The sequence below is a fragment of the Melopsittacus undulatus genome, chromosome 4, assembly GCF_012275295.1.
Source record: "Melopsittacus undulatus isolate bMelUnd1 chromosome 4, bMelUnd1.mat.Z, whole genome shotgun sequence".
Lineage (NCBI taxonomy): Eukaryota > Metazoa > Chordata > Aves > Psittaciformes > Psittaculidae > Melopsittacus > Melopsittacus undulatus.
The window spans coordinates 96,845,849-96,866,798 of NC_047530.1; the positions used below are offsets into that span (position 1 = coordinate 96,845,849).

General features: G+C 52.8%; 1 protein-coding gene across 1 annotated transcript; it reads left to right on the forward strand.

Annotated features, from left to right (window-relative positions):
• Positions 1-14,548: 14,548 nt before the first annotated feature.
• Positions 14,549-18,708, forward strand: GOT1 (glutamic-oxaloacetic transaminase 1). The gene is made up of 9 exons (XM_034062545.1): positions 14,549-14,755; positions 15,016-15,197; positions 15,743-15,866; positions 16,032-16,144; positions 16,345-16,449; positions 17,012-17,162; positions 17,297-17,462; positions 17,591-17,733; positions 18,019-18,708. Exons 1-9 carry the CDS (start codon positions 14,641-14,643, stop codon positions 18,156-18,158), a joined length of 1,239 nt encoding a protein of 412 aa, XP_033918436.1. The 5' UTR covers positions 14,549-14,640; the 3' UTR covers positions 18,159-18,708.
• Positions 18,709-20,950: the final 2,242 nt, after the last annotated feature.

Consider the following 20,950-nt stretch of genomic DNA (forward strand, 5'->3'; position numbering starts at 1 on the left):
CAATCTCATTCTTTTTGGATAAGAAAATATTCAGTAATTTTTATATTGAATAAGTTTTATATTTATTTTTCACGTCATTAATATAATAACAAAAAATGCCAGATTTTCACATTCCCACTAAATATCTGTGTTTGTCCATGTCCTCACTACAGCAGGAGAAATTTTTTTATGTGGAGCCTCAGTTTTGGCTTGGATTTTTGCCTTTTTTTTTTTCTCGAGTGGGGGGTGTTCTGTCTTCACCATTGTTCATGCTTTCCCTGCTCTAATTCATGCGAATACTGCCACATGCTCAAATTCCTCCATGAGTTCAATATTAATCAGCAAATACTTTTTCTTGCAGCCCAGGCTGATCACTGTCTAAAAGCCACTTTCTAAATAAGTATTTGATGAATATTTGTATATTTAATGTTTGCATTGTTCTAAGTGACTTCTAACATTAGGTTCTCTCACCCACTTTTAGTTCAAATTAGCACGTTCACACACACTTCTGTTTGAATTTGTGTTCGTCCCAGATTGTGTACAGCTGTACTTCAGCAGCTTTCACAAAAACAGTCTGTATTTTGGAGTTCTATTTATATTGTCTGCATATCCATCACAGCTGTAGGAGAAGGTGATCCATGCTTCTGGAAGCCCCTTATACCAGCAGCCCAGTGCAGCGCTGCTTGTCCAGGGGCAGCTGGACCTTGAGCAGCCTCAGCCACACTGGTTGTGGGGCTGCTGAGCTGCAGCCCTCTAAGATGAGCCGTGAGCGTGGGTTGCTCACACTGTCTGTTACCATTTCCATGACCAGTTCTCATTGCATTTGCGTCACCCCCCCAGTACCCCCGGACATGCGCTGCCCGACGGGAAGTGGGGCTGTTCCCAGGAGACTGGGACAGGGCCTCATCTTTCCAGCTGATGAGGACCGCCTGGCTCCTCTTCGAGCAGCCCCAGGTGGCCATGATATTTCTAAAGGACTTGTCCATGTGCCGCAGTAAGCTCATTAGTTAATTCCCTTATTACACAGCATCAACTGAAGCATGTGTGTTTGTGCCTTTCTCCCCAGCTTTCCGCATTACTCCTTTCTCTTTGTTTTAGCTAAGCAGGCAGGTTTTGCAAAGCCCTCTTGGCCCAGCCGTTTGTAGTGCGCACTCATCCCTCCCTCAATGGTCTTGGGGTATCCACAGTGAGAGGGGCTGCTGAGGGCTGGGGCTGCAGCAGGCAGGACTCTACTTGCCCAGCAGCACAGCACAGAGCTTTCACCTCCACTAAAGTGGGTTTTCGGGCCTGTTCACATTTCCATGTCAATCTCGGAGCCCAGCCTGTTGAACAGACTGAGGTTTTGAGTCAATGTGAGGTGCGTGGAAGTTCCCAGGAATGAGGATTTGGTGTGAAGGTGCTGTGGTGCGATGTGGGGTCACTCTGGGTTTTGAGATGGGTGATGGGAATTGCTTTGCAGAGAGACATTGAGTCCCTAACACCAAACCCAGCAGACAGAGCCAGGAGTCGAAGCCTGCAGGGCCAAGTCTTTCACCCTCACACGTGGGGAGCCTGTGAGCCCTCTTCCCTCACCGCCTGCTCTGGGAGAAACCCGGTCACAACCTCTGCCTGGGGAAGAGGGACGGAGCAGACATCCCACCCTCTTCCTTCTGGGGGGCCACATGCTGCAAAATCCACCTCACGCCGGCGCTTTCCGGCTCTCTGTGAGAATGTACAGTTTGTGGCTCCTTCATTGACTTTGAAGAATGTCCCTTTATTCACAATGTTATTTCCTTTAATCACTGTGAGGTTGCAGGAAATCTTCTTGGAAAATTATTTCAGATTGGCTGGAATCACTGTACTGTTGCAGGGATGGAAAACTCACTTGAACTTGTTTTCATTTTACCCTAGAAAGTCACTGTCCCCAGAAGGTTCAGATGAATTTGGATAAACATGTGAGTTCCGAGGATTTAGCTGTTGTTGAGCAGTTGTGTCCTCTCCCCTCATTTTTTTTTCCCAAATGAACCTCTGTGGCTTTCCAAGTTCCTGAGCTTTACTCAAGTCCAGGGGTGCAGGACTGAAGGAAAAAATGGCCATTGGGATAAACAGATAAGAGACAGACAAATACACCATTAAGGGACACAACATGTGAGTAGAGATAATGAACTCTCTACTGAGGTGACAGCTTTGGCCATCAGCTAAGAGCCAAACCAACTGAATTTTCTTCTACTTGAGGGTTCCTATGATGGCTGACACAGGAAAAACAAGATGTGCTAAAACCTGACTTTCATGGGAGTTTAGTCCCATTGCCACATGAATCACAGAAAGGTTGGGGCTGGAAAGGACCTCAGGATATCATCTCTGGAGATTCAAATTCCCCTCCAAAGCAGGTTCACCTGAAGCAGGTTGCACAGGATCATATCCAGGTGGGTTTTGACTATCTCCGGAGGAGACTCCACAACCTCTCTGGGCAGCTTGTTCCAGTGCTCTGACAACCTCAAAATAAAGAAGTTCTTCCTTATATTCAGATGGAACTTTTTGCATTTCAGTTTGTGCCTGCTGCCTCTTATCCTGTCACTGGGCACCATTGAAGAGAGTCTGGCCCCATCCTCTTGACACCCATCCTTAAGATATTTGTATGTGTTGATAATAGCTCTGTCCTTTTGAGGTTAAACAGGCCCAACTCTCTCATCCTTTCCTCATAAGAGAGATGCTCCAGACCTCTGGTCATCTCTGTAGCCCTCTTCTGGACCCTCTCCAGTAGTTCCTTGTGTTTCTTCAACTGAGGAGCCCAGAACTGGACACAGTACTCCAGATGTGCCCTCACCAGGGCAGAGTACAGGGGGACGATAACGTCCTTGACCTGCTGGCCATACACTTCCTAACGCAGCCCAGGATACCATTGGCCTTCTTGGCCTCAAGGCACATTGCTGGCTCATTGACAGGTTCTTCTCTGCAGAGCTGCTTTCCAGCAGGTCAGCCCCTAACATGTACTTGTGCACTCATCTGTGCTGAGCTTCATCAGGTTCCTCTCTGCCCATCTCTCCACCCTGTCCAGGTTTCACTGAATGGCAGCACAGCCTTTTGGTGTATCAGCCACTCCTCACAGTTTTGTATCACCAGCAAACTTGCTGAGCACACACTCTGTCCCTTCGTTCACGTCACTGATGAGTAAGTTGAACAATTCTTGTGAGCAATGGAGAAATGTAGTCTGGGTGAATGTGTGGCTACATGAGAGCACAGCTGGCTGGGAAACTGTATTGAAATGCAGTTATCAATGCTCAGCTGTCAGACAGGGCCTGGGTCTAGGGCTAGTCAGTGCTTTCATCAGTGATTTTTACCTGCAGCACCAGTCTGGTAGGGTCTGCAAGAGTGCTTTTATTGAGAAATTGTAGAAATCTGAAACAAACCTGTTGATAAGAACAAGTATAAGGCTTTTCTATGAGTCAGAAACACTGGCTGGGGGATGATCAAGATTGCTCTGTGGGAAAATAACTGAAGGACGCTGGGTCCTGCAGGGAGTATGAGTCAGCAGCAGCCCAAGTGAGAAGAGCAAAATCAGACCAGGACGTACAAACAAGGTGTTTGTAAGACACCTGATCTGCTCCTGCTGCACTTAGGAAGTGTTAGCCTGAGTGCTGGGTCCCACTTGGGGCCCAGCGTTTCAAGTTGCGGCTGTTGGAGAAAGCCCAGGGAAGAGTGAGATCAGAAATACAGAAACATGACATACTGGAGAAGGCTGAAGGACCAGGGTAGCTGACTATCAAGACAAAAAGACTGCAGGGAAATAAGATAAAAGTCTTTAAATGCATAAAGCCCTGCTACAAAGCACGAGATAATGGGCTATTCCTTGTTTTCAGGGTGGGTAGAAGAAGAAGCCATAGGCTCACCCTGCAATGACTGCGGTAAAAGAGATTAAAACTTGTTTTTCCTGGGAGCCATCTTCACCACTAGAGGCTTCTTTTAGTAAGAGTTTAGACAAAAGCTCCACCAGGAAGTGTTTGCCTGGTTTGGGGGAGGCAGACAGGCTGGGTGACCTTTCAAGGGCCTTCCAGGCTTATTTTTTATGATCCTGTGAATACGGATACTAAAAAAAGAGAGAAGATCATTTTGCCTCTGGCCAGTCTATTTGGGACTGGTCCTTGTCAGGTATGTTTTGTTTCAGCTGTGAATGTTGTCCAGGTTTCCATCATATCTACCAGAGCTTTTTTATTTGTTATTTATTCCTAAGGTATTTTTTCCCTATCCCATTTTCCCATGTTTCTGTATATCCCTGTGGTCCTAATTTCCCCAGAATGGTCGTATGCCTTGTGCAGTTCCCCCAGGCCCTGCTCAGAGAGACCTTCTCTTCCCCACCTGATTCCTACCTTGGAATCCAAGAGCAGAGCCCATCTTGCTCATGAATTGGGCTGGTGACAGCCTCCTGGTATTGCAAGCTCATCTCCCTCTTGTGGTCTCACTCCTATTGCAAGGTCCCTGCGGGTCGTCCGTGGGCCGGGTGTTTTTCTGTTTCTAAAACAGGACTAACAACCGTCGTCCCCTCCGCCTGTGGGTTTGCAGATGTCAACTGTTCACTGTTTATGCTGGGTTTGTGCAATGGGAATTTTTCCGTGTATTAGTATCATGATGTATTTTTACTCACGATGTTTAAGATCAGAGTTAGATCATCTATGCTGATCTCCCCGACTGCCTCGTCTTGTTACTCTTTCTGGATCCGGATAACTTGGGGTTTCAGTAATGCACGAAAGCATCTGATTTGGAGGAGCGAGCTAGTTCATGGTTTGGTCTTACTTAATCACTGATGGTTAAACCACCAGCTAATCAGCATTGCTCTGAAAATTTATGTTGCATTTTGTATGCAGGTTTGTCTGGCTTTTAATTTCCAGCCATTGATTCTTGTTCTGCCTTTTTTGGCTGGAATAAAAACGCTTTAGCACACGGCATTTTCTTACTATGAGAGTACTTGTGCATAGCAGTCAAATTTCTTAAGCTTTTTTAAGAAGAAAACAGGTTGAGCTTGATTCTGTCACTGTGGGGTGCGTTCTCCTGCACTTGTATCTTTTCTGTGGCTCTTCTCTGCACCCTCTCTCATTTCACAGGATAATTTTGGCCTCAGGAGCTCTGGCGGTACAGCCCGCTGGTCGGGCCTCCATTTCTCAGATTTTTGCAATGTCTGAAGATGCAGATCCCACTGCCTTGCTGAGCCCCTGTGTAGTGCTCAGGTTTTAACCCACCTTGTGTGACACCCTTCCAGCCCACACCTCCCCTGCCTGGTTGCAAGGATGCTGTGGGAGATAGTGAAAGCAGGGACAAGGGGTTGGGGGGAATCACATCTATGACTCTCCCTTTATCAGCATATATATAAAAAGGGGCATCAGGCTAGTCACAGTATCTCAGGCCTGGCACCCCATCCCCTACTGTGTAAGATACTGCCTCATAGCTCTTGTTTGCTGTCCTCCCTGCTCCAACACCCAGGACCTCATTCACCATGCGGTCCTAGCATTGAGATCACCTCCAGCTGCTCACTCCCAGGACTCCACACCAACCCCTGGCACATCCACCTTGCCATCTGGCTCAGTTAAAACCCATGAGAGGGTGACACCATCCCCTCTATCACATGCTGCAGCTGAGGTTGGCAGTAGTGAGTTGGTGCTGACTCCCAGCTCACCTGAGCCTGTGTGGGTACCTAGAGTCCAGCACTGAACTTTCTTGGCACCTTTTTAGTACCATCTCTCTGTTGAGAACAACTTCTGGCGACCAGTCAGGATGTAGGCAATATGTGGTCAATCAGCACTGATTGGGACAAATACACAACTGGAATATTGTAAAGTACCTTGTAGGTACCGAAGGGTCTGATACGTTCAGCCTCACTGCTCCCTGTTGCTCTGAAGACATTGCCTTTTGTCCTACAGGCAGTTTGAGCCCCTGCTTGAATCTCACGATCAAACTTGTTTGATTCCCATTTTCAAGGAAGATTTGGAAGATCCAATAAAGAGAGCTATGGACTAATAATGTCTTCACCATATATGGCGCATTTCATCCTCAGCTGTGAGTGTGTATTACCCTACATACCACATGCAACCAGCTGCTTGCAGTGACCATGAGTTATCCAGCCCAGCACTGCTGCAATGCTGCAGAGACCTACGTCTCAGATACAAAACCAGGTACTCTTTTGGCCAGGCCCCTGCTTTTCCTTCCATGCAACATCAATGCTGGACGGGTTTGGCCTGTGCAGTGCAGATGACTGCTGGTGCTTACGTGTACTTTTATAGTGTAGCATTTCAAAGAGCTGGTTGTGAGGAGGTGCATGCACATTTCCTGTACGTCTGGCCAAAAATCCGATACTTGAGAGCACCAGAGAACCCTACAGTTTTGCAGAACATGCCATTTTGATGTTCACAAAAGACAAAGCATTGCCAAAACCTGGGAACAGTGTGGAAGCTGTCAGCATTATTTTCCTGCTCCTGATTTCGCTCGGTTTTATTTCTCACTCTGCCCCTCCATGACTATCCGGCTGGATTGGTCCTGCACTGTGCAGGTCCCAGCCCTGTGAGGGGAGATGTGACCCAGCTGGGATGGGGGCTCAGGTTAAGAGCAATGTGCTGGTGACTCAGAGGTGGCCAAGGTGTGAGGGATTGCACCAGTGCTGGTGCATGTGGTGCATGCCATGGTGGGGTAGTGCAGGTGATCGGCTCCAGGCTCAGGTATGTCACAAACTGCCAGCTGTGTTATCAGAAGCATGATTTTGCACAGGTCAGCCTCTCAAACCTGCCCAGATGTTCTGGGAGCTCTTTAATGGACCAGCAGGAGGACAGAGATGGTGCTTTCAGGTCTCCTCTCATGACATCCGCCGGGTCCTCTTCCTGCACTGATCTTGTCCTTCTATCCAAAACAATTATGGAGGGCTTGTTGGTTTTGGCACAGTCCTTTATTTACAAATCTCATCCTGCTTATAGCTCATAGTTTCATTATCCTCTAGATGTTTACAGATCTCCTTTTCTTAATATTTGTGCCATTATTTTACTAGGGACACTGGTGAGACTTTCCAGACAGTAATTGTTTGGCTCACCCTCTCCCCCACCAGCCCTATCTGCAGAAGTGCACATCTCCCTGCTGGCCCTGCCTGCACGATGTGCCCGGTGGGAGAGGGACAGGCAGGACTGTGGGCAACAGCAGCTGCTCCATTGCACCCAACGCACACACTGATGTTCTCCCAAAGCCCCACACTCCTGATGGGCACTTCCTGTGTCTCCTTTCTCCTGCACCACTGTGCTCCCTGCTCCCACGTTCAGGGCACGAGTGCACATCCCTGGCTGGGGACCTGGCTCCTCAGCAGGCTTTCTGGCTGGCTGGGGACTGTCCTGGGAAGGCAGACTGTGGCAAAGCCAGTGCTGGGATTTTGGGGTTATTAGCATGGTGCAGACGTGGGTCGGTGGCTTATGCTGTGCATTGCTCTGATGCTGGTCCCTGCCCCTGGGCTGTCTGTCACAGGGGCTTGTTTAACCTTCTTTGCCACAATATCTCGAAGTCTTTAATCTGTTTATCCTGGTAACCCCGCTATGAGGTGAAGGATAGTTATCCTCATTTCAGAGGTAGGGAACTGAAGGGATTCTTTTCAAATGTAGATCAGTGTTTAATGATGCAGAGATAAAGATTTTAAAAACACGCCTGAGACAACAGGCATATGGTGTGTAACTGAGCTGGGTGTTTCTGCAAATCCCATTAAGCACCTCTGCCTTTTTCAGCTGGTGCTGTCTCAGGGTAGAACTGGCACAGGGACCCACAGAGGTGCCAGGTGGGCTTCAGCCTCCCAGGGTCCTCAGTTGCATTTAGAGCTGAAACCTGATGTTTGTTTGTGCTGCAAGTGTGGGTATAAAAGTGTGAGGTTGGGAATACAAGGGGCTGCTTGTGCAGCATCCCTCTGGCCGTGCACTACAGGCAGCACCAAGGCCACTGGACCGCTGGATGGGAGAGCAATCACAGCAAGCTCTTGCTGCTGTCACTGCTTGGGCAATGGAAATCTGCAGTAGATGCCCTTAAAAAGCCCAAGCTGTGGTTTCTGTGCAATGATCCCCACCAGAGATGTCACTGATTGCCACGCAGGCTCTTCCCAGCAGCTGGCCGGTGGGGTTTGGTGCAGGTCTCCCTGCTGCCCCCAGGCAATTGTTGCTGTGCTTGTGGGAATGCGGTGGCTTGGGCTGTGCGGAGGTCAGTGCCTTTGTCTTGCTGCGGTGAGTTTATCTCTGCGGATCTTGCCTGCTTTCCTGGGTCAGGCTTTACCCCCGCTGTTATCAGCAAACGCAGGAACAGCCCGGTCCAGAGACGGCTGCATAGGAACCTCTCGACCCCCTTGCAGGGGGAGGCAGCACTCTCACATCTCTCCCACGATAATGGGCACAGGCCAGGCCAGAGCCTGAGGGCCGGGGATGGGACATGCCATGTCCTGTGCTTTCTGTTCCCCCTGCACCACCTCAGCAACACCATTCCCATGCACCACAGTGGTGCAGGCAGCAGCACAACTGCATGCTGGGAGCAGCCCCATGCTTGCAGCATGGCCGTGTGTTTTGCAATGGTGACTGGAAGCAGCAGTGAAGGAGGAAGCAGCAGAGCTGGTGGGACCCTTTCTGCTCCCACCTCCCATTGGGTCCTCCACCCTAAACACGGACGGGACAGATTCCCAGTGGCAGCACCAGCAGCACCAATTCCTCCTTCTCTGCCAGGTTGCTCCATCCCAGTGCAGCCTCCCCTTTTCCAGCAGCTTCGTCCGGACCCGTCCAGCTGTATTCACAAACCCAAACCATTAGCATTTCCTGCTCAAACATTTCCAATAAATAAATGGAGACATCATGCCACAAGCCCGCAAGTGACCCAGAGGCGGGTCTGAGGCCGGGATGGACACGACCACCCAGCACCCGACCCCCTGGCTGGGCGCCAGCCCTGCCTTTGTTTGAATTCCCGGGTGAGTAAGCACTCGGCTGACGCCAGCCAAAACGCTGCAAGAAATTATATTTTATATTAAATAAATTGTTTTCAGTAAATCTGTTCCTACACCGAAGTCCAGAAGCTACACGCAGCACCGGGCTCCCTGCAAGGGAGCTGGAGCCCTCTTCCCTGGCCCCATCCCGGCTGTGCTGGGCACACACCCTGCCCAGAGGGGTCCAGCTGGGACTGGCTGTGCTGCGGATGCCTCCTTCCCACTGGGACATGTCGGGTGTCTCTGTCCTGAGGCATGAACCAGGCTCACTGGTGAGGGATTAAAGGTCTGGGCAGGGGATTTGCTGCCTCTGGGATCTGCAGCTATTTCCCCACATCAGACCTCCCAAAATCAGCTTCAGTGGCTGTGTAAAAGTCCATGCCTTGACATAGCAGTGCCTGTCCAGCCCCCTGGGGCTGGTGATGCTCGGGGACCAACAGTCCAGTCTTTTGCCCATTGATCCTCTGCACCCCTGGCAGACCATCTTTAATGCACCAGGGTACCTGGCATCAGCGCCTGTCAGGCCATGGTCCATGGGCTGGTCTTCTGACATCTGCCAGCATTTGCTGATGCAAAAGGAAAAATTAAGGGAAAGCATGTCTCTGAAACACCTTTTTACCAGCCCCAGTGGCTCAATCCATGGTGAGCACCATGATCAGCCCATCCCTTCCCCCAGTCGGGGTCAGCAATCCTCTGGGTGCCTGTGCTCCTCCTGGATGCCTGAGGATGCAGAGGAGGTCAGCATGGCCATGGGGTAGGTCCTGAATGGTACATGACTGTGCTGGGACTGGAGGGACACCAGGACTGGCATGCAAAATGGGTTTCAATAGAGAAATGGTGAACCTCTGGCTGTGCCCAGGCAGCAGCAGTGGCAGGAGAAGTTTGAGCTTGACTGGCTTGGTGGATATGCTCCTTTTTGAGATGCACAGGCTTTGTCCTCACTGCTCCGAGCTACTCTCTGGCTTTCAGCTGTACGCAAAGAAGATGAGTTTAGAGCTAACCAAGCTCTGTCATGGTGGCAATTAGGAAAAATACCAGGAATATAGCTCCCAGTGATTTTTTTTTTTTAACTATGTTGTCCTGAAGTCAAAACCTCCTGCAGGAACATAATGTTTAAAGGCACAATTTTGCTGTTGAAAATTTCTGAAGCATTTAAAGAGGTTGAAATGTTCTTTGAAAGAGATGATGTAAATATTCCCCTCTGGAAGTCTTCATTCAGTGGGGTGTTATACTTCAGCATTGTAAGACTTCAGAAAATGAAATAATAGTGGAACCACATTTTAAATTATTTGTTTTATAGAGAAACTATAAAGTATTTTCTGATTTTGAATTATTTCTTCAGGGCTTCTTCCTTGGTCAAGGGAAACCCCTGCTGCTTCCACCTATAGAAGCTGAGAGAGGAGGTGGGCTGATGGGGCAGGCAACCACCATGCGCACAGTGCAAAAGCGAGTGGCTACTGAACATCCGTGTGTTTACCTGCAGCTCAGCAGAGCAGGAACTGATTTTGTTTGGTGCCGGTGGGTGAAATTCGTGGGGACACCCATGGGGCTGTGCATGGGCACTACCCATCGCAAGCCTTGCCGGGGGCTGAGCTGCTGCCAGTGTCCTGGTGCAGCAGGAACACAGAAGCGGGGCCCCTTCACAACCCCTGACGGTGCCCCTCGGCAGGACCTGCGGCCCCGGCTGCCACCAGGGCTCGGTGCCTTCAGCACTTGCAGGCGCTGACAGACGGACCCGGCGTGGGGCTGGTGGGGGCCGGAAACTCCTGATCCCTTTTTATCTGCCCCTCGCCCTGCTCTCTCATCTCCCCGTCACGCTCTTTGTCTCGCCTGGTATCTCATGCTCCTATTCCTGTGCCTCCCCGGCTGCTGGGGACTGGCCACCCTTTGCAGCACCCTGTGGCCAAGCACTGGCCCCGGGCTTCCCTATCTCAGCTACACTGTGGGGTCCTGGACCTCCCACCCCGGGACCTGCTGGGCTTGCTGCCTGCAAGAAGCAAAGGGAGGCACCTTAGGTGCTGGGTCTGCAGGAAGAGCATCAGCCACAGTGGCAGGCAGGTACCTGGGATGGGCTTTGCGGCTGTGATTTATTGCAGGTTGGAGTGGGAGGAAAGAATCAGGCCCAGCTTGGCATCGTGCACTGAGGAGGTCAAGGAGGCTTGCTGCTGTCTTCCTCAAACATGCCAGCTGCTCACCGGCTAGGGTCCAGCTGGATACCAGCTAAAAAACAACCACATGCCTTTCACTTGGCTCTCCTGGCATCCCTGATCCCCATCACTCCGTTGCAAACCCATTGCCCCAGCTGGGCAGGGTGGCAGTGGGGGGGGGGCAGGATTCACAGTTAATGTAGCTGCCCCTAAACGCACTGCCAGAGATCAGCTAATCTGATAATTACAGCTACAAAAGCCATTTAGACAAACCATGACCTGACCCCGGGAGCTTGGAATGAAAACATTTTACCCTCCTCTGTCTGGATCCTGCACTGAGAAACATCTGTATTCGGAATACGGCTGGGAAAACAGTACCCGATGGAAACAGCCACAGCTCTGCTCCCTGCCTGCATGCTGCCTGAGATGGGCAGCGCTTCAGCAAGGCAGCCTAAACCTTTACAGTGATGCTGGGACTGAGAGTGCCCCAGCACTGGGCAGGGCTTTTTGTCAAGGAAGAAGATGAGGCAGAAGCCAGAGAGGTACAAGGGTGGATCTTGTGAGGATGAGAGAAAGGGATGGGGTGAGTGGAGCACACCTGCACCCTCACAGAAAGGTTTTTCCCAGTCCCATGAGAGGCTCAATGGGGGGGAGGGCAGCACCTGGTCCTCAGTGGTCCCCACATCCCTGTGGCAGCCTGAGCTGGCTGCCAAACCCCCCTGCCCCTGGCTGCTAGGAGGGGCTGTGTGTGGGGGGCCATGCATGTGTGTGGTGTGGCAGTGCATGCCCAGGAGGGCTCTTTGCTCCAGGTAAGGTGTGCAAGCCTTTTTGCTGAGTGGCAGGTCATTGCTGGCTGTCAGTCAGAGGCAGGAGATGAAGGGAGGGATGCCTCAGGGCTGGCTCCCATGTTTCTTCTGCTTTTACATACATTTTGGTGGCACCCTTTGTGTAGGCTGTGGAGATGAAAGCTCAGGGCCAGAGGGATCTTGCTAACGCACAGCCACCCGGCTCGGGGGCCCGGCGGCCTGCTGCTTCGTGCCTGTCTGTCTCGTTCCTGCAACTGTTCCCAGTGGAGCCCCACTGTGCCGCCAAGGGCAGGGGACACCAGCCGGGCTGGGGGCAGCCAGGCACATCAGCAGGTAACTCCTGCTAGGTCAGTGACCATGGCCTCATAGGCATAGGCAGCAGCACAGACGGTCTGCACCGGATTGGCAGCGCAGAGTTCATGCTGCTCAGGAGCCCATGAGGAAGGCAGTACTGAAATGGGGAAGATGCATTTTATCCTGCAGCTGGCACTGCTCACCCTGCTCCGGCAGTCCCAAGCAGCATCTTGGTGCAGCCAGCTTGGCAGGCAGCACCCCTGCAGCTTTGTGACTTCCCTGCTCTACACTGGGAAAAAGCTTGGCTATGTCCCCAAATATCCCAGTGTTCTTTGGAGAGTGGTAGGATTAGAAACCAGTAAGTGCAGTGAGAGCCTGCCAGTCTGGGGACTCCGCAGTACTTCTGTCTGCTCCAGAAACAGGATGCACGAAGCAGCATCGGTTGGATTTTCCCATTGCAGCATCTCATTACTGCAGTGCTTTACTTTTTGTGAGCAGAAAAAAGAGACTCAACCTGTGGTGGGCTACCCCCATTTACCTCTGATGTCCATGGTCTCATCAGCTGCTTCTCTGAGAGCACTGCAGCATTTCTCACTTAGCATTATCTACAGACCTCAAGAAACCCAAGCACTCTTCATACAGTTGGGGTTAGAGTTAAGGTTAGGGTTAGAGTTAAGGGTGGGGTTCAGAGATGCCCTCACAGCACCTTGACAAGGTAAGATGTTTGCAGGGGTCCACAGCGATTGCGGCGAGCAGACCTGAACCCTTTCTGGGTTTCCATGCAGCCTTTTGTCAAGGTCTGATAGAGGTTTTACCTGAGTTGGGCTAAAAACCTCACCAGGGCTTTGGTCTAGCACTACTGCCTTGCTCCTCTGCCTTTCCCATTACACTGTTTTCTTGGGAGGCAAAAGCATCGGCATGCTGCTGTGCCGCCGGGCAGCTCTGCCTCTTCCCTACTCTCATGCTAAGCAGAAAGTGCACTGGGCAGTTCTTCCAGGTACTGCCCGGAGCTGGGGAAGGGAGGGCTGTGCCCCCGGGCTCCCTCTTAGGCAGCCGGGCTGTGGAGCCACTTTCGGCTGGGAGGGGGGCGAGGAGCCAAACTGGTTTTCAGAGGGATCTTGGCTGGGTTAACAAAGGGAGTGTATGACACAGGCTGTCTGCAAAAGCTTTTGGGGACAGCATGGCCTGTGGTTTATGTCACGAGGGGCAGAGGGGGGGCTGTCGCGCTGCCGGGGCTGTTATTCGCGACGACCTTCTAGTTTCCCTGGAAGCCTTTCCCAGATGCTGCAGGATCGAGGGCGGATTCCCACAAACTTCAAAAGCCGCCCGAGGCAGGCGGCGGTTCCTAACGGAGCCGGTCACGCAGAGACCCCCTTTCCCGGAGACAGGTGGGGGCACCCGCGGGTGCGATGCTCGGGCAGCCCCGGGCCACGTCCTGCCTGTCCCGTCCCGTCGGGGGCCGGTGGCGCCTTGCGGGCAGCTCCCCGCGGGACTGAAGGGGGCTGGCCGGCGGCGGCAGCGCGGTGTACGGGCCGGCTCTGCCCCCTGCCGGCACTGCTCGGCACAGCCGCCGCTCCCGGGATAACTGGTGACCCCGGCCGCTGCCCGCGGGCCAGCGCAGGGCCTGACTCGCCAGTGGCTCCTGCTGAGAGGGGAGGCACCCGCCAGGGACACATGGGCTCGAGGGTCTCAGGTCCGCAGGCGGGTGGGAGCCGGGATCGTGTCGTAAAACCCAGGGCAGCCACTCTGGAAGATCCCCGTAACTGCCTTGGGGACCAATCCGCACCCGGGCACGTCCCTCCTGGCACCTTCCTGCACCTCCAAGACCTGCACCCCCAGGCAGGCCCCCCCGGGGGCTGCCGTGCACGGCAGGGCTGACCTGCACACACACGTGTGCTGCACCCCCGGGGCCTCTGTGGGGCCCGTGACGGGCCCCGAGTACTGCACCCCCGAGCACTGCCGCAGAGCAGCGCTGCCTTGGGCACGGCATCCGCAGCTGCACGCCGCACCACGGGCATCGCACCGTGGGACCCCGCACCACATCGCCGGAGCTCCGGGACCCACACACACCGAACACTGCACCCCCCCTGCACACCGGTACCCGCGGGCAAAGACCCAGCCCCGGCCGCGCGCCCCGCGCGCCCCCGTAGCCCAGAGGAGAGGGTGGAGCCGAGTACAGGGGTGTCGCCAGCCGCCAATAGGCAGCGCCTGCGTCCCCGCGCCGCTTGACGTCACCTGACGCGGCCCCGCCGCCGTCCGGCGTCCTCGCCACTATTGGCTGCCCGCGCTCCGCCCGAGGGGCAGCAGGGCCGCCACTGGCTGGGGGTTGCGGGTGGGGCCGCCGGCTGCTCGCTGATTGGCTGCGGCGTGCGGCGGCTCTGCCGGTGAAGGTGAGCGTCTCCTCCAGGCGCCGTGCGCCGCCCGTAACGATCCGGAGCGGACCAGAGGGGGTCGCGCTGCCATGGCCGCCTCCATCTTCAGCGCCGTCCCCCGCGCCCCGCCGGTCGCCGTCTTCAAGCTCACGGCTGACTTCCGGGAGGACGGGGACTCGCGAAAGGTCAACCTAGGCGTTGGCGGTGAGTCCGCGGCCCCCCCGGGCCCGGCGGGGCCCCTTCCCGGCCCTCGCCCTTGCGGCGGTCCAGCACCCGTGCTGGAGCGGCCGGGCGGCAGTGACGGGCCCTGGGTCCGAGAGGTCACCGGGTCGATACGAGCGCTCGTTCGGGGGCGGGGCGGGCAGCGGGTCAGCGGCGGGCGTCAAGGTCGTGGGGGCGGCCCCTGCCCGCCGGCCTTGTGTGTCCGTGCCGCAGGCCCAGTGCGGCTCTCGCTTCCCCGGCAGCCTACCGCACGGACGAGGGGCAGCCATGGGTCCTGCCCGTGGTGAAGAAGGTGGAGCAGATGATCGCCAACGACAACAGCCTGAACCACGAGTACCTGCCTATCCTGGGCCTGCCCGAGTTCCGCGCCAATGCCTCCCGCATCGCCCTGGGTGACGACAGCCCCGCCATCAAGGAGAACCGGGTAGGCAGTGGGCAGGGGGTGAGACAGATCCTTCCTCAGAGAGCCACGGGGATCCTGGGGTTGTCTTTACAGCAGACTGAGCCCAAATGTTTAGAGTAAAGGCATTTTGGCAGGATTTGGGGATTTCTCTGATGTGTTCTTTACTGATTGTAGGTTACCTGATGAACCCATGTACTTGAAGCTGTTCGTAATTTTTGGGAAAGACTGAACGTGAGCTGAGACTGGAATTTGTTTTGTTTCCTTCATCTTTTAACAGCTGCCCCATGGGAAACTGAAGTTGGATAATAGATGACCTTTCCTGAAATAAGCTGCTAGCTGGGAACTGCTCTGTGCCAAAAAGTAACAGGAATAACTGAAGTCTATTTATAACTGTAGAAAGTGTCAGGATGGACCTGTGCATTGGAGGAGCCTGAAGACCACTGGAAGGGAATGGTGTCCTCGCTGGGGTGACCCCGGGGAGCACGTCTGGCATCCTTCTCTTGCTCTCTGTGTTCTCTGTGCACTGACAGTGAAGTTGACCCTGCTGGCACCTCTCTCTGTTGCAGATTGGAGGCGTTCAGTCCTTGGGCGGGACGGGTGCTCTGCGTATTGGTGCAGAGTTTCTGAGGCGGTGGTACAACGGAAACAACAACACAGCAACCCCGGTCTACATCTCCACTCCATCCTGGGGTGAGTGCTGTTGGCAGTGCTGCTGCCTCCTTGCAGGGAGCCCTGTGGTGAGGGGAGCATGGCTGAGTGCCTTGCAGGCAGTGGGTAAAATGAGATGGTGGGGCTGGATGAGGTGGCTTGCTGGAGGTGGGGCCTGCTTTTCTGAGAAGTGGTTTCTTTCCTCAGAGAACCACAACTCTGTGTTTGTGGATGCTGGTTTTAAAGACATTAGAACATACCACTACTGGGATGCTGCCAAGAGGGGTCTGGATCTCCAGGGGCTGCTGGATGACATGGAGGTGTGTAAAACTGGTGTGGGATGGGCTGAACTTTGTACTGTGCTGTCAGGAGCTGGCTGGGCTCTTGCATGCTGTGCCTGGAAGTAGATCTCTCTAGAGAAGACTGTTAGTGGCCAGAGGAGCTCAGGGCATCTCCCTTTGCTGTGGGTGCCCAGTTTCATCTCTGTGTGTGACCAAGATCTACTTTACTCTCTCCTCAGAAAGCCCCAGAGTTCTCCATTTTCATTCTCCATGCCTGTGCGCACAATCCAACGGGCACAGACCCTACTCCTGACCAATGGAAGCAGATTGCTGCTGTTATGAAGGTATGGACTGCTGCTGGGGCTAAAGTAGTGCTGGGGGGACAGACAGCTCTTGAGCCAGCCAGACCACTTGCATCCAAAAAGAGCTCTACAGAATGGCATGAGTTGTGGCAGGAGCTGGAAGAGTCCTGTAGGTCAGGTGTCGGAGGGAGAGGCTGATAGAGTGCTGGTTGCCTGTGCTTGGGGAATAGAAGTATCCCAGTTCTGCTTACGCTTCCAAGTTCTTACTTTCAACTCTGTAGCATGAGCTGCAGTGAGGCTTCTCATGCTGGAAAGATTATCCATGGGCACCTGCTTTTCACAGGTGCTTTATAATAGGATATAAGGTGGTGCATCTCTTGTGCCTGTGTCCTCAAATGCATTTTTTCCCTGCATTTTGTTTTTTAGTCTTCCTATTCTTTTACCCCAGTAGAAAGAGAATATCACAGGCTGGTGTTGCTGGACCATTTTTCTTTTGTATTCATTCAGAAGCTCAATGGTCATTTTTCCCTCCTATGGGGACAGTAAGGGGTAGTGTGAAGATGGTGAGGAAGAGGTTTCCCTCTAACACTGTTCCTCCTTGCAGCGCCGGTTCCTGTTTCCATTCTTCGACTCTGCGTACCAAGGGTTCGCCTCTGGCAGCCTGGACAAGGATGCCTGGGCTGTGCGATACTTTGTCTCCGAGGGCTTTGAGCTCTTCTGTGCACAGTCGTTTTCCAAGAACTTTGGGCTCTACAGTGAGTGTCTGGCAGTAAGCTGGCCCAGTAGCATCATACCCAGACAGATGGGGCTGGCATGCTGGGGGTGGGCAGAATTCTGCTTTGTCATGATGTGTGGGACCAGTGGCTCATATCTCTTGTCTTGTCCACAGATGAACGTGTGGGGAACCTGACTGTGGTGGGGAAGGACACAGACAATGTGCAGCGTGTGCTTTCCCAGATGGAGAAGATTGTGCGCACCACTTGGTCCAACCCTCCCTCCCAGGGAGCACGCATTGTGGCAACTACACTTTCTTCCCCGCAGCTCTTTGCTGAGTGGTACGTGTTGCCAGGGACAGTAGGAGAGGGAAAGCAGGGGAAGCTGTCTCCCTGAGTGCCAGGCTTGGTCAAATGGCTCCGAGCTGGATAGATGCCTTTCCTCACTCTCTGCTTCCTGCCTGCTGCAGGAAGGACAATGTGAAGACAATGGCAGATCGCGTCTTGCTGATGCGCTCAGAGCTCCGGTCTCGACTGGAGGCCCTTGGGACCCCGGGCACCTGGAACCACATCACAGAGCAGATTGGCATGTTTAGCTTCACAGGGTTGAACCGTAAGTACCAAGTAGCCTCATGAAGGGTTGATTGGGTGAGGACAGTTTTGGTGGGGGTAAGTTGGGCTGAAGCAGTCTAGGCAGGAATCTCTCGGGGACCATGCTGGAGTCTTAGCATCCCTGCCTCTCTGGGTAGGCAGGAAGGAAGCATCAGACAGCATTTTGGTGGCCAGTGCTCGAAGTTTTCTGCTTGTTATGAAAGATCCAAGCAGACCTGAAGGGTTCTTTGGGCTTTTCTGAGCTGTGGGGTTACTGCTCTGACCTGATGTCCAATTGTTTCCCCAGCTAAGCAGGTGGAGTACATGATCAAGGAAAAACACATCTACCTGATGGCTAGTGGACGCATCAACATGTGTGGCCTGACTACGAAGAACCTGGACTACGTGGCCAAGTCCATCCATGAAGCTGTCACAAAAATCCAATGAAGCACATGAACAAACAAACTTACATGAAGTCACCAAAGCTGTAGTGTGTAGTCCATGTCTTTTGCTGCTCATGGCTTGCCTTGACCCGCAGCTCTTGGGGTTTAATAAAGATGGGAGGGGCAGCTCAATCAGGGATAATCATTTTTCACCTTTTTGAAGTGCCCCTTGCAATATGGTAAGCCAGTGTTCCCGGGAGGGTGGTGGCAGCATGAGCTGCCTTGGCTCTTGTTTGACTGACAGCAGCCTGGTCTTCAGGCACTTAGGGCTGCATCTTTAGCACATCTAAGTCAACTCCGTGTAACTGATCATTTGATCTAGATGAAGTCTGGTGCCAGTGCAATGTGCTGTGGGATAACAGCTCAATCGGCTGCAATCTCATATAGCTTGTGAACTAATGTCACTTGGTAGTATTCTGGGGAGGAGTGAAGCTGTTGCTGTCATGTGTCCCCCCCCTTGGAGTTCTGAGCCTTATGCGAGCAAACATTCGTAATCGTGATTATTGCTTCTTTGTGTTGCTGACAGAAAATTAAATCTCCTTCTCTGAACACTACCCCTACCTTGTGTAATGTGCCTTCAGGCTGATCTAATGTCTTCCCAGGCTGTGGTTAAAGCCTCAGCATCCTGGTTTGTCCACTGGTTCTTACTCAGTTGGTTTCAAGGCTCTCCCTTTCTCCCTCATGGTGTGTTACGTCTCTGATGGTTATGGTTGCTGCTAATGAGGCACAAGTCTATTCAAAGAGAGTAGTTGGGAACTCCCTGTGAGTACACAAATCTGACCAGGTCCTCCCATATCCCTCTTGTGTTCCTCTTTCTGCTCCCCTGCCCTGTGCTGTTCAGCTTGCTCTGTCTGTATTTGCTTGCTTTCTGGATGGTCATGTGTTGCCCAACCATCTGGCCATCCCTCCCTGGCACAGAGCTCCTGGCTTGCTTCTGATGTGCTGAAAAGTGGATCTTTCATGTTCCTCCTTATCAGCAGGGCCCTGATGAACCAGCACCTACTCCCCTTGGCTTCAGCGGGACCTGCCAGCAATAGCCTGTTTCTGGCACAGAAAAAGAGCTGGGACCATCTGTTTCTGCTCTCTGCAGGCACTCTTTGCAGATCTATTTGCGAGCTGATATTATCACCTTGACAGAGCAGCCTCCTGCCAAGATCTTGGTGAAGAAAGGGAAACAGCCCCTTTCCTGGGATCAGTTAATAAGTCACTGATGCCCTGATGGATTTTGCTTGTTCTGCAGCTTAAACACTAAAGGCAAAAATGGTGCCTTGTACCCTTGCTGTTCCTGCGGAGAGACAGCACATGGGGTTTCTAATTTGTCATTTTTAGATGGGTCTTCATGTCATGTAAGAGAGTGAGCCAGAGGCAGCCTGGCCTCTGTGCAGGTGGGGAACTTTTTCCCTTCTTGATGTCCATCCACAGCTAGGATGATGGGGTCCTGGTTAAAGGATGACTTCTAGAGGTGATATCAGGAGAAGGAGTTGAGGGGAATGAACTGCTTTTGTTATTTCTGACATTTGTTTACACGTCTGTCGGTATGCACCTTTGGGTGTGCAGCCTGGCCCATGTGTCATCTGTACCAGTGCTTTGCTAGCCTTAGCAGCCTTGTTTTTCCTAACAAGTGACCTAAATTTCTTTCTGTGGTGTAAGCTCATTACCCATTATTCCACTTACCATGGCAACGGCGAGCAGATTTTTCCTTTCCTCTCTGCAATAGCTTTTTATGTATTTGAGAACTTCCCCTCTCCACATCCTTCACCAGTTAAGATTAAGCAACCTTGTTTCCTTCAACCTTTGGAAGAGGTTGTTTTCCAGCCCTTGCTTTCCTCTGGTGTCTTTTCAATTGCTGTGTTTTCCCTTAGAAGGGCAATGTCCAGACAGTGATGCAGTTAACTCCAGCTGAAGTTTTATCAGCATTGGTGGCCTAAGACATTTCTGTTATCTCTCAGGCTCTACTCCAGCATGTGTATCCCCCTATTGTGTTTGCAATAGCATGGTATTAACTCCTGTTCTCCCCCAGTGCTTGTCTGCACTGCTGTGGTGTAACTCTCTGCACTTCTGAGTGCCCTCATGGTAGCCGGTGTGACAGAGAGCTGAGGTTCACATGGAGAAATTGGGAAGCACTTGCTGACTTGATCTTCTACCTGTTCCTTTCAGAGTCCTGTTACTTCAGCCACCTCTGGCCATGGGAATGAGGGCAGCTGAGCCCAGTTGGAGAGGTTAACACATCTTTCCCAACACACATTGACACAGACAGGGTGTAACTCAGGGAGAAATCACTTTTAATGGTAATATCCCTGTTGCTTTCAGCCTCTACAAACACTATTGACTGATCTGTACCAACCCAAAGGCTCGGTGCGAGCCTCCCTCACACAGGCAGACATGCGCAGAGAGGAAGATGGTTCAAGGCAGTGTGGAGCCCCAGGGAGCTGTGCTCCCTGCCCTGTGCCTAGCAGGGGTCAGGAGCGCTGGGCTGTGTTGATGGTCAGTGTGTGCAAGGTGCTGCAAATGTGCGTGTCACTAGGCACGGCACAAGTGTGTGCTGGGGCCCTGAGCTGCATATGGCACCCCCCAGACAATACATTCTCTTCGTGGTGGAGACCACATCTGTGCAGCACCAGCACCAAGGGGCTCTGGGGCTCTCTGGGATGGGGATGGCAGATGATGTTAAGGGAGGTTCTGGGTTGGGCTGCCCCCACAGCTCTGCCTGCAGGGAGGCCATAACAAACACTTCTCTACTTTTCCACCTCTTCCTTGAGACCAGATGCTACCAGGGAGCAGCTGGGCAAGGGCCCT